Genomic DNA, 13,016 nt, shown 5'->3' on the forward strand with positions numbered 1-13,016 from the left:
TCTTTAAAGTTGGACTTGATTCTCGTTTTAATTTGTTTGTTTCACAGGTTGGGCTAAAATGAACGATTTTTCAGACAGAGGAGTAAAGTAGCCTAACACGCAGAGCCAAGGTCTTTGTAATGTAGCGGTTGAGGAAATCATATTCACTCAGATTATTGTAGTTCTGCAGCAGGGCTGTTGATTTGTTTATTATCATCTGTGATGCAGGGGTAAATAAAAGGTGAGTGAACTATATGATATCCAGTCGGTGATCATCGTAAGGTACATGCACTTCAAAATTTATTATATTTTCAGAAATGCATTAATTTATGCCTTTTTCCTTAAAAGACACAATCTTTGCATAATTTATATGGGTTTTACTTGGTATGATGTATACTACGAATTTCGGTCATGAACATTAATGTCTGCCTATAAAGGTGGGCAGACTATAACACCAATAAAAAGGTGGATAAATTAATTTGCGGGGGTTTACCCTCCGCTACATCCCTGTTTATCAAAGTACATCTTGGCGTCCATTTTAATTGACGTCATGAACTTACTCTGGCAGAATTCCTTCGCCCTCCGGTATCCCAGCATGCACCGCGCGATCTGCGGTATATTATTGACAAAGAAAAAAGCGAGAGAGAAACAAAACAGGGTGGGATCAGCAAAACACTTGTGATATCGCTAGATAAACCCGTGTATTGACAATAACAAGGTAAATGCCTTTCACTCTCTCTTTATTCTGGCGGTATATCAACACTGTATTGTATTTTTTAATGATGACAATGCTTGCAACCAACGATAAGTGACTACCAGCTGGGTTTTCCTAGCCAGCTAACGTTAGCTAACGTAGACGCTCTATTATCCAACGTTAGCATTACAGTGTAACGTTACCTTTCTGTTGTCTGTGTGTCGGAGACAGGGAGAAATAACCGGGGGCCAGTAACGTTAAGCGATGTAGCTCTGATATAAATTACGTTAATGTTCACTCCAGTTAACAAACTTATAACCAACTTAGTCGCATAACGATGTCATCTAATAACATTTTAATTAAACTGTCTACTACAGTTACACTGCAATTTAATGGTGACGTTTAATGCTAGCTTTGACACGTTGATGTAACGTTAGCTAGTTGCTTGCATAATTAATTAATGTTACTACTCATATCATTAAGTCACCGTCAGTTATCTCTGTATTCGGAGAACAAAAGTGTTGCGACACCACGAGTCTGGTTCTCCGAGTATCCAAGTAAACACATGCACACGTGACCAGCCACGTGGAGTTCACTTTACACATGTTTGCCTTTTTGAACTAAGTTACTCGGCCCTGTTCGATTCTTGGCTTGGAGATCTAAGGAGTCCCCCCACACACACACACCCAGAGGCAGATGATGGCTCAAGCCCTTCTGCGTTTATCTGGTTTTTATTTATTACAGTGTCATGTCATGGCCCTAAGGAGCTGAGAGCGGGAAGTGCCATTTCCACCTGAGGGAGTTTCCGCAGCTTGAGAGCTTCTGGAGAGAGAAGGGGGGCCCAGCTAGACCGTGGACGGGAAGGGGAAGAGCTCAGCTGGAGCCAATGCAGCAGCAGAGTCGACAGCCTGAGCTAGTGGAAGGAAGCCTTCCCGTGTTCGTGTTCCCCACTGAGCTTGTCTTCTACGCAGATGAGCAGACATCTCACAAGCAGGTGCTCACCCTCTACAACCCGTATGAGTTCGCCCTCAAGTTTAAAGGTCAGTGGGCACAGCTAAAACACAATCTACATTGTTTTTGTTTCCCTGTGAGCAATATAGTCTTTAATTAGTCAGTATAATCAGTGTTTTTTCCCTTTGTCAGTGCTGTGCACAGCGCCAAACAAGTACACCGTGGTGGATGCTACTGGAGCTGTCAAGCCACAGTGTTGTGTTGACATGTGAGTTATCTTTGCATACAGGACTCTTTTTTTCCCCCATCTCTTTATTGTATTGTTACAGCGATATATGAGCCAGATGGCTTATTTATGAAGCTGTTGTTCTCTGTGGTTTCCTATCCATGTTTTTATTGTTTACTGCTTACTGTGCCAAATGTTAACTTGTAGGATGGGGAACGCCATCTATTGTGATTGCTGTGTCATATATTGTCAGTAGGTCAGGTGATTGTTCACATGGAGCTATTACACCACTCTTATTTCCATATTATTATAGCATGTTGTGTTGTTTATTGGGTTAGGGTTAATTTGTCGCTACTGTGACAGCGTATCTATAAACAAGCTGTCTATGAAACTTTCTACCTATGTCTGCTCAGAGTAATCCGACACAGAGATGTGCGGCCGTGCCACTATGGGGTGTATGACAAGTTCCGGCTGCAGGTGTCGGAGCAGAGCCAGCGGAAAGCTCTGGGTCGCAAAGAGGTGACGGCCACATTGCGTCCCTCGGCCACACAGGAGCCACCTAATCCCCGGCCTCAAGAGGAGGAACGCAGAATCAAAGAGCAGCTCGCAGACAGCGTGTTTTTTGAGCAGACTGCGTTCCAGACAGGTAGGAAGGAGGCCTTTTGTGTTGAGAAATTACTTAAAGGAGTGTGCCTCTGTTGTCACTAGATGGCGCCAAATACTCATCAAGTCATGAATTTGGGAACCGTGTACCATATAGTATCTGGTTGAGCATACCACATTACAGAATAAGTAGACATATGTTGAGGCAGATAAGTTTTGGCCCCACAGACTGAAAACATTTTGGGTATTGAGGGTTTCATAATTTATAATACTCTTTGATGATATACTGTTGTGTGATGGCAGCTCAGTAATAAATAATCCAATTATGTACTCTTTTTTTTTATGACTGACATCAAGGAACAGTTTGGGATCTTCTTTTAGCCGTGCTTTAAGTGATAAAAACTGCAGCTCATGAATGAATGGCATCTCCAAAACAAATGTTTTGGTGATTGTGCAAGACAGACTGGAACATCATTCCAGTTATACCAAGTATAGCTATGGTGATATCTGCACTGACACAGGCCTTTTCTGCTTTTCACCAGAAGCAAATGTATAGAGAGAGAGAGAATGTGGTGTAGCTAGAAAGTCATGTCTTCCTTCCTTCCATTACAGTCATTCTTTAGGTCACAGATATGGTAAGCCCACTGATAATGTCCAGGTTTTAACCATCTTGTTCTGATTCACACTCGACCCTGCAGCGAGACTGGATATGTGTATATATGTTCTTTGCTGATACTATGTTTGTCTGCTTATTGTTCTCATAATCAGATGACTTGATCGTTATTGTATAAAATACAACAAATATTTTCATGCACTCTAAGCAGTAGGAAAACAGTTGCTCTGGTAATGCTTGTCAGTCTGTCATTCTGAGGACAGGTCAAACCCCCACTGCATTCAAATTACATTTTCTTATTATTTTATCTATTTATTTATATGTTACAGCTACATTTACAAATACAGCATATTAACAAAATAATCAGTAACTACAGAAGTGTAGCAATACTCTAATACCATCAACAGCAGACACTTTCTGGTATTCTAAATATATAGCCACCATAAGAGATTCATTGAGAGGTCACAAACCCTATTTAACCCTATTTTTTTAAATTAATTTTTTTCAAAACATTTTTTTTTCACAACAGCAACATTGATCAAGCTGTAGCTTCCTCCCTTTCCTCAGATGTAAATGCAAGATAGAAGATTTTATAGATCTGAACTTGCTCTTCCATAAAATGTGTAAAGCCACAAAAGAAAACACCGATTGGCTATTCCGTGTGCCACATCTAACAACAGTTCCTTGTGTGTGACTGACAGAGAGCCGGCCTGTGTCCGGAGGGCCCAGTCTGCTGACGGTGCTGCTTGGCCTGGTGTGTATGGCTGCCCTGATGCTCCCGACCCTGGGGGAGCAAGAATCTACTGTGCCTGTCTACCTCCACTTAAGTGTTAACAAGAAACTTGTAGCTGCTTACGTTCTCGGTGAGTAAGAAGATGATACATGAGAGACTCGCGCAAACTTTGGCAATGAGTTGGGACAGAATTTCTATGATAGATTAAAAATCCCTTTTATATATGAACTACTCTGATTATATTTTTATGAAATCATGTTGAATGAGTGCTGAAGCTTCCAATTTCCAATTTTGGTTCTGTTATATTCTAGGTCTTCTTACAATGGTCATCCTACGCACATGAAGTGCTGTGAGCTGAGAGAGAGAGAGAGAGAGAGGGGAGGAGAAAGGGATTCAAAAGACGAAGAGAACATTCACCCACCCAAGGCTGTAATACGCGTCAATGGGTAGAGTTTGACAGTAGGGGAGTGGGGTGTGGAGCCAGTTCACCCCCTCCCCTGAAACATACATTTTAGCATAACTGTTTTCAAATATATATAAATATATACTTGATTGTGTTAATACATAAATTGACACAATACTGAACTGATGCAAACAACGGAGACAAAGGAGAGGTATTCTCAGAGGTTCTGTCCTCATTCGGGACTCTGAGAAGGGCTTGTGAAGAAATATGAGGGCATTGAATTCAAAATGTCCGGCCTCATATTCCCTGTGTCTGTCTGTATTTACAATGCCATTATGTAACAGAACATGGTTAACTTGAGTGCGAATGAAGTTACACGCAAACATGATACATGTGTACATAAAGCCATTAAAATTTTGTTATGGTCTTCACCTGTAACCACCATTATATTGATGTCTAATTAAAGCATTTTTTTTAGATAGTGTAGGCTCTGAGGACTAAATGCAGTTATTTGCATGTGTGGATACCTATCTGAATGAGTTTTATTTTTCCAGCAGCAATATGATACACTTTTACATGTCACCAAAGGAAATATCTTCTTATGAAAGACAATGGTTTATTTGTTGTACTATATCGATGCTCCATCAAACGTTCAATAAAGTCTCAACACATCTGTCTGGCATACTGTCTATAGATCCAATCTGGTCATTATTTCCTATAATCTTGCATGTGTGGTCAGGAGGATAAAAAAAAAGGGAAATCCGCACTCTAAAAGATATAAGATATCTTGATTGATTTCTTTTACATGTTTCAAATAAAAAATATGCAACTTGGCAAACCACCAATCATGGTTGAAAATAAACAGTCCTGGGGGCTTGATGTTGCCAGCTTTGACAACTAATCACAAAAAGATTTACCACTGCTCTCATAACACTTGGCTTTCAATGAGTAAACTAGTTTTAGTGATGACATATCCTAATGTGGTTCTGTTGTTGAACATTTTGAATGTGTATAATGTGTGCTTTTGTGCTTTCTCTTTGCAAGAAAAACCCCCTTGGCAATACTGACCATCTGTACTTTCTAGTGTAGAATTCGTCTTGCACAAATGTTCATGTATAAAGCAGATATATATCATGGTATTTAAAAAAAGAAAATACATAGAAGTAATAAAGAAATAATTTATTTAGTCCAGGTGTTTTGATATGATAGCAATCACAAAGGACACAAGCATAGGCAAGATGTTAACCAACTCAGAGGATTATAGCCTTTCCATTACAGACACTGTACAACTTCAGTCCATCATTTGCCGAACTCATGCCCTGGACACTCTTAGAAAGATGACCAAAAACAAAAAAAAGTGGAAAAAATACCACCAATGTTGACAGCAGGGCAAGCTGATTGCCTTTTCTTTTTTATCTTGTTTGTATAAAGGAAAAAGACATTCAGAATATGAACTGCAACCCCACGGTTTGAAAAAAAAAAAAAAAAAAAAAAGGGCACACAATGATTTACAATCACTTCCTTGCTTTTACATAAAGATGAAAGGCTGAAGGGCTTCAGACATGTACTAACGTAACACTGGCGACAACTGTCTAAACTGAAATTGGGTGCAAAAGCACAGTATAGGCTTCATTTCTATACACTGTACGTCTGGAAAATAACACAAGTGTAGTTTTTTAGTTCTTCCCTGCATAAGGCGAACATACAGCTGAAACATTACAAGATGACTCTCCTGCGGCAGAAGCTCTTACAAATGTGACCACAGCAGAAACAGCAGCCTCTTCACAAATGTAATGGCACCATTTTGCTTTGTTGCATGCTCCAGCAGTCAGTCCATTTGGTGTGAAGAACAACACAAATAGTAACTTTTACCGGGGATAGAAGTCTATCACCATCCATTTTTTATAATAAATGTTTCTTTTTTCCATAAACAAAAACATTGTGCCAGAGGGCATCTGAGGAAGAAAACTGAATCAACTATACTCTGCATATCTGCAATTGCAATAAAGTCCTGACACAGGATTCAGAGTAGCCTTTAGTGTTGCAACCCCAACAGTGGTGACCATCGTCTCATTCTGCCCATGATTATCTGCTAGGTGAGATGATTGCCCAGATTGGGCAATTCAAGTTGCAGCAAGTCAGAGAAGGGCTGGCGCAAGTGCCGAAAGTAGAAAATTTCACCACAGATAACAGCCTATACCATAAAAATATTCTGAAAATCTACTGAAAACGTAACTTCTTTTACAGTAAAACAGTGAGGAAATCACCATGTTGCAAAGTAGTTGCTTTTTTTCTCTCTTATCTGCTCCTTTATAAAGAAAATGTTCGCTGTTGAAGCCCTGTGCCCACATTCACCTCACAGCCAATCACAAACTTAAAACTATGTATGATATTTGACATGGTTAATATGTACATACTTACAAACAATAAAGCAGGAAAACAATAAGTTAAATCCTTTCATACAAAACCTGCAGACTGTGTACATACAAAGGCCTGTGGACAGAAGTTTTCCAGCACAAAACAGGGTATTCTACACATCCAAATAGTCATTTTTTTGTCCAGTGCTCAATGTCTCTCTCCAGTGAAGGGAACTGGTGCGATACATTTGCAGGATAGTCATACATATAAACACAATATCACTATGGGGCTAAGCACCATAAAAGATCCACAACTAGCAGCTGGTGCTCATAGTGTCTTCAGTCATCCCCCGTTTTACCAGGCTTACCTCTACATACAAAGAACACGTCCATGGCTTTCGTTTCCTTTAATTCAGACACAGCTAGACCCTCCGAAACGCGGCCATGAAAACAGCCTTTCAAAAGCAAACATGGAAGTTCCACTTTAAGTAAATCTAGGTGATGGAGAGGCGGAGGGTCTGAGAAGGAAACTCATTCTCTGGAGAGAGAGAGAGAGAGAGAGAAAGAGAGAGAGGCTTTTTGCGCCAATCTTTGTCCTCTTTTAGTGTCTCTTGCAGTCCCATGTTCACTTTGGGGACAGATCCTGGAGGGAAGCGAAGGGCGAGTTGCTGGAGGAGGGCGACACTCCCTCCATCTTGCCTGGGGAGCCGGTGGAGGAGCTCACGCTGCTGAGGCTGCCATCCAGCAAATCTGGGGAGTGACTGAGAGAGAGCCAAGTTCAGCCGAGACTGCAGACGGTGATAATGGGGCAGCAATCATCTGGTGCATTACAGTGTGTAGCGTCACTCTGGAGGACTCAGCTCACAAAAACCTCACATTTGATTCCAATTAGTAAAGTATTTCCTCCTGGAGAACTAGAGTTAAATCATTTATCCTGTGTCACTTCATAGCACTGCAGAATAATATGGTTGACAAAGATCCTAAACGCAAGTACTACATTTAAAACATGAATTACTTTAACATGCAGCTGAAGACATTTCTGGGGTTGTTTAGTCATATTATAGTGTAGTGTTCCAACTCATCTCACAAATCCATGATAAATTATGTGATGTACCAAAAATGTAAAACGACACTTGACTTAGACTGAAGACTTTTCACAGCATGTAAAAGGACAATGGATCGACAACTCCAACGACTCCAATTTCCAAAGCTTTCCAGTTCAAATTATTCAATAAATTTTCTGCAAAACTGCCCATTGCCTAAATATCAGCATTCCCTTTCTTTGCTTTACCTTAATCTGAATAAGTAATTATGTGAAATTAGCCACAAATCTCACCAACTTTAGCACTTCCATCCACAATGTGGTTGCTTGATGACGCTCGACCACATGTGACTGAACTATCATGTTGGCAGGAGTGCCACAGACCAAACAGGGTGGTTTTGGCCTGTTTATCCGACAAATTTAATTTCTCCATGAAGTCTTACCAGGAACTGAGATCTGATAGGTGGGAGACGTCGGAGGACAGCATGGTGGTCGTACCCTGAAAGAGCCTCTTGGGTTGGCTCTCAGTTTCCATCTCCCCTGCAGAGTAAAGGAAACCTGCCATTAAAAAAATATCCAACCCCCAGAAATCTTTTGCAATACATGACGTCTGTGGTGAACGTCGAGGGACAGTTGAGTGAAATCGGTTCTTTTTGTTGTCTTAGTTAATCTATGAAAGCACAGACTCAAATACTGGCTATGTCCATTTTGTTGATTTGTGGAATAATTTTTGAAAAAACTGTTTTTGTGCTTAGCCCCTGACATCCAATGAGCACAAGTGCTGAAGCAAATCTTTTAAAGCGAATTAAGTAACTTAAAAAAGTAAATTTCAGTTGCATCTCCCTTTTGTGCAAATAGCAGCATGCTGTTTGTGACCCATCTGCACTACTAGATTCTAACATTTTCTTTTGAGGGTCTTGGCTTTATAGGAACTAGGAAAATAAGGCCCAGGTTGAAAATAACCTGAATTATCCTTTCAGGCTTGAAAGGGTGCCTCAAAAGAAATTAATCGAGCCAAGTGATGTTCATGGGCCCCGTTCAGCACACAGTTCTAACAGAAATATTGACATGAAATGTCTTTAAATTTATTTTAATTTCAACCAATAGTTAAGCTTTGCATAAAGCAAAAAGAAGCCATTTCACATCACTGTCCCAGTATTTTCAGCATTGCCTGGAGGTGTACCTTTTACAACCTTTATTCTGAATATGACGTCTTGATAGGATTAAAGTTCACTGCTTTTCTTAAATGAAGTGGCTCTTGCCTTGGTGGAATTTCAGCAATTCACCGTGGCTTAAGTGAAAATATTCCTTTAGATGAACTGAGCGTAATTATTCTAAAAGCACTTAGTATATAGGATTTTGAAGGCATGTTAGGTACCCCACCTTTGCGTTTTATTGGCCCAAGTATGCTGGCTCTGATGCAGTTGATTGGGCTTTGACTCCGCCGGCTGAAGAACACAGAAAACCACATGTTGCCAAACAAATGTATTTTGAAATGCAGCCAGTATCAATGTGTTGGATGTAGCTATGGAGAGTTTTTTCAATCCAAGTTGGATGAAAGAAAAAACAATACACTCTACAGTCTATAGCAGTACCATATATGGTGTCCAGACTCAAGAAGATGCTAGAGGAGTAGTAACTGTTTACATATCAAACTGGACTGAGTGAAAAGCAGCAAGATTGCTGTATTGGATTAAACCTGTAATGTAATGGTAAAACTGTAAGTAATATTTTAAAGCACTGAAATTCCTCTACGTTCCTCTTCTGTTGCCCTGCTAGAGTGCTACAAAATGCTTTCACCTATTTATATGCACAAGAAAATAACCCAAGCTTCGCTGCAGCCATCGGGCCTCAGGCATTGCCAGGTATCGAGGGAACGCTTCCTTTGAAATCAATGAAAGCTGTTCCACTGCCGTGTTGCATTTGTATGGCCAAAACAAACAGCAGTGGGGATAGCAGATTGAATGATTATGCAACACAGTTCAATAAAGTGTTTTTACCAGGGTGCAGCTGCCACAGTGCTGTGATCGTCAAGATCCAAAATCAAGTTAGGGTGAAACAGTTCACACCTCTGTACCCAAGCCTCTATACCCATGATCACTCACAGCACCCACTGCACGCCTGACCGTCGTGGAAGGGAGATCCCTCTCTGTGAGGGCCTTCAAACTATTTAACTTTACGTGTTTATCTGAAATAGATAATGCAATAAATAAACTTAAACTGCGCAGACATTTTCTTATTTTCCCACTGAACAGACTGACAAAGGGAAACCCGGTTCATTCAACCTGGGTGAAATTTGGGGCCAGCTGTGCTACTGTAGTTCAGTAGAGAACTGAGAGGTTTTTAACATAGAATTTTATTTAGAACAAGAGTTAAGTAAAACTGGCAGATTATTAGGTTGTTAGTAACTATAGCTATTAATCAAAGACCAGGTGCTCACCTGAAGCGCCGTGTTGGGCTCGGTATCGGACTGGGTGTTAGGCCATTGCTGCTCACAAGGATTTGTAGTGAAGGGGAGAAACACTGCTGCTCATACGAAAGGGAAATAAAAGACGATCAGCATGGACCATAATGAAGACAAAGATACATTATCAGCTTTACCATCAAAACATCAACGCAAAAACTGCAGTGTCTCCAAAGATCCAACGGATATACCTTCTTTCCAATCCCTCTGGTTGGTGATGGGGCAGGAGACACAGGCACAAAGTCGATGCGCTTTGGAGACGATGATGCTGACTTCTCCAAATCATTGTCACTCTGCAAGAACACACAATTATCAAAACATGGATGTCCACTTCATCTGTTGTATCCCTATGGTAGCATGTACTGATAAAAAAAATGGAGCAAATGTTGGAGTATTATACTACCGACTCAGTCTGTCCTTGAGAGACTGGTGGCCCTGTTAACTCCAAGTGTTTTAATCTAGCATGTTTGTATTTGTCCACACTCCAGAAATAGAGAGTGTGGCCAACAACGGCCATGGGCCAAAACATGCAGCATGAAGGCACAGGAGAGCTGACTTCCAAGGATCCACAGCAGTGCAATATATCAACTGCTTATGGGGCTGGACATACTGTAATGGAAGAATCATTCTTTACCAGGCTGAGGCTTTCTTCCCAGGACTGGCTCATCTGCATGGCTGCTTGAACCTCCCTGTGATGCAGAGGAGTACGGTTGATTTTTGTCACTACAAAGCAATTGTGATTCAAAAACAAATCCCTTCACCCACTCATCCAAACACTCCGCCCATTCATACATAACCGTTACTTACCGCTCGTGAGCAGTCTCTCTGTTCATCACGTCTACGCCCTCTTCCTGCAGGAGTACACACAAAGCAAACTTTTTTTGAAGCACAGGTTTACCAAGTTAGTTTTTCTTTTCTAAATTGCACGCTTTCTTAAAAAGCAGTTCCATTACATTGACACTCTTTAAACATTCTTCAGTCTCACCATGTCATTGTGGTCACGACATGACTTTGACTCAAGGTACAACCTAATTAGATGTTAAAAACTAAACTTGTCAGGTTTATGCTTAACATATGATCAGGAAATACAATTCAGCTGGTAGACAATGTAGAGTAACCATTTGCATTGTTGGAGTCTGATACTACCAATTGATCAACTCTGTGAGATCGATGGCCCTGTTAACTCCAAAGACTGTGACTCTAGCATGTTTCCCAGTCACCATCACTCCCTATGGCTTGAGAGGGGGACAGTGGTCTGACATGCTGATCATCATCATGAAACATTCCTAAACATGGTCTATCACTGGTATGCCGATAACAGTACAGTTTTTCTTACTTGTTTTATCTGATGAAGTCTGGTGCTGGGGACTCGAATAGGTGACGAAGGGACCTGTAAAGAAGCATGTGTATGGAAAGGAGAATGCTGAACACTGAATAATTTAAAGACTGTTACTGAAGTGAATATATGCATGTGATGAAATTTAGTACCATATTGGGCCTGTTGACAACTGTAGTGCTATTTCTCCTGCTGCGCAGAACTTCTCTCTGGAACACTTGGGAATTATCACTGCAATGACAAATTCAGACCCCCAACCTTCTTAGTCAATTGCTTCTAGCTACAGAAGTTAAGAAATCTATGGAATTAAACGTGTTGCAGTTAACTCTTATTGTAACCAAGTCAAGCAGTAAAACCTTAAGCCATTTATCATGGGTGCACTGTTGGATCTTCTCAAGTGTCCATCGGTCTGAACTAGCGAAGATGGAATTTCCAGATCCAGCTCCATCTTTTCTTGTGGCATGACTCCTGGGTTGTTCATCTTGCTAGCTACCGCTGCCTACCACTAACTCATCAAACTAATTCAGCCGGCTAACCAACTCAATGTTGCTAGCTAGCTAGGCAGTCCAATTAACTATCGTAACTTTACATGTTTTCAAATATCGTTTATCAATCAAACAGATAACTGAGCTGACGTGAGACAGGCTAACTAGCTAACGCACTTCACTCACACCAATCTACAAGGCCCTTTCGTCTGTTTAATTCCAACGTTAACGTAACTTAACTATCAAACATTACTAGCTCGCTAATATCACAGCTGTGTAGTCAGCCAGAACTGGCCTGTGCTAACGTTGCCTATAACGTTATGACCAGTTAAGAACTCCTGATGGTGGTTAGCATGCCTTGGCTACATACCGCACAATGCCCGGTAACTGCTAGCTAACGACCCGTTAGTCTGCGGGTGCAAAGCAGCAGAGGCTGAAGACTAGACGCTACTAAACTACACTTGCATACTAACGTATGAACTTAGCCAAATTGACCAGCCAGTACGTTTACAACTGATTGTCCTCGTAAGTCTAACGTAGGTGACGTTAATCTAACGATGTCGCTATTAGCTAATGATAACGTTAGTCAATCTGTTGGCTAATACAACGTAGCTAGCTAGCTAATGTTGTGCTATTCGCTAGCTAGTCGATTCCAGCTAGAGCCAACTACCCAGCTAGCTAGCTACCTAGCCGGATAGGTTAGCGAAGTTAGCGTTAACGTAGCCACAATGCCATGTCCAGAGGCCGGGTCACCAACTAACTAAATGTCCCCGTCCATCAGCCTGATAGCTACCACGGCTCATATAGTTTAACTACACCGTGCCTGGTGTGAATATTGCACGATCTACAAACAATTTAGTTTGTCGTTTCTGCTTGGCGCCGCCGAAAATGAGTAGGATCACAGATGATCACACTGCGGCTAGCTAACGCTAGCTAACAGCTTCACGCCCCTTTCAGTTGAACGTTAGCAGAACTGTCCAATGAAATAGCTTCATTTGCCGGCGTGCACAGGATGAACTGTATCCGTTTTGTTACTATGGCTTCATTCTGGACAAACCTGTGTATATAACACCCATCCTACCTTTCCATGTCAGTGGTAAAAAATAAAAACGCCTAACCATACTTTGTAG

The 13,016-nt window shown here is 41.1% G+C and overlaps 2 protein-coding genes and 1 non-coding gene across 4 annotated transcripts; 1 reads left to right on the top strand and 2 right to left on the bottom strand.

Moving 5' to 3' along the window:
- Positions 1-599: 599 nt before the first annotated feature.
- Positions 600-4,923, top strand: mospd1 (motile sperm domain containing 1). 2 transcript variants are annotated; one of them, XM_071923903.2, is made up of 6 exons: positions 600-697; positions 1,438-1,713; positions 1,817-1,892; positions 2,264-2,496; positions 3,768-3,929; positions 4,111-4,923. In XM_071923903.2, the coding sequence occupies exons 2-6, from the start codon at positions 1,560-1,562 to the stop codon at positions 4,140-4,142; spliced, it is 657 nt and encodes a 218-aa protein (XP_071780004.1). In that variant the 5' UTR covers positions 600-697; positions 1,438-1,559; the 3' UTR covers positions 4,143-4,923. The 2 variants fall into 2 exon arrangements, with proteins under 2 accessions (XP_071780004.1, XP_071780003.1); XM_071923902.2 differs by having other exon boundaries at positions 608-697; positions 1,418-1,713.
- Positions 4,924-5,362: 439 nt separating this feature from the next.
- Positions 5,363-12,845, bottom strand: pabir2 (PABIR family member 2). The gene is made up of 10 exons (XM_071923900.2): positions 11,758-12,845; positions 11,554-11,632; positions 11,402-11,455; positions 10,873-10,916; positions 10,700-10,754; positions 10,257-10,358; positions 10,042-10,127; positions 8,985-9,049; positions 8,045-8,141; positions 5,363-7,320 (listed from the first exon to the last, which is right to left on the bottom strand). The coding sequence occupies exons 1-10, from the start codon at positions 11,880-11,882 to the stop codon at positions 7,185-7,187; spliced, it is 843 nt and encodes a 280-aa protein (XP_071780001.1). The 5' UTR covers positions 11,883-12,845; the 3' UTR covers positions 5,363-7,184.
- Positions 10,447-10,598, bottom strand: LOC139930698 (small nucleolar RNA U109). The gene has a single exon (XR_011785479.1). It is a non-coding gene; the product is annotated as a small nucleolar RNA U109 (small nucleolar RNA).
- Positions 12,846-13,016: the final 171 nt, after the last annotated feature.

Source organism: Centroberyx gerrardi, chromosome 16, assembly GCF_048128805.1.
Source record: "Centroberyx gerrardi isolate f3 chromosome 16, fCenGer3.hap1.cur.20231027, whole genome shotgun sequence".
NCBI lineage: Eukaryota > Metazoa > Chordata > Actinopteri > Beryciformes > Berycidae > Centroberyx > Centroberyx gerrardi.

Coding starts and splice junctions, on each gene's coding strand:
- mospd1 (XM_071923903.2), top strand. CDS start 1,560: ATGCAGCAGCAGAGTCGACAGCCTGAGCTAGTGGAAGGAAGCCTTCCC. Junction 2,497..3,767: donor GCAGACTGCGTTCCAGACAG/GTAGGAAGGAGG, acceptor TGTGACTGACAG/AGAGCCGGCCTGTGTCCGGA. Junction 3,930..4,110: donor TGTAGCTGCTTACGTTCTCG/GTGAGTAAGAAG, acceptor GTTATATTCTAG/GTCTTCTTACAATGGTCATC.
- pabir2 (XM_071923900.2), bottom strand. CDS start 11,882: ATGAACAACCCAGGAGTCATGCCACAAGAAAAGATGGAGCTGGATCTG. Junction 10,755..10,872: donor AGAGAGACTGCTCACGAGCG/GTAAGTAACGGT, acceptor TCTGCATCACAG/GGAGGTTCAAGCAGCCATGC. Junction 10,359..10,699: donor GGGAAGAAAGCCTCAGCCTG/GTAAAGAATGAT, acceptor GTGTTCTTGCAG/AGTGACAATGATTTGGAGAA.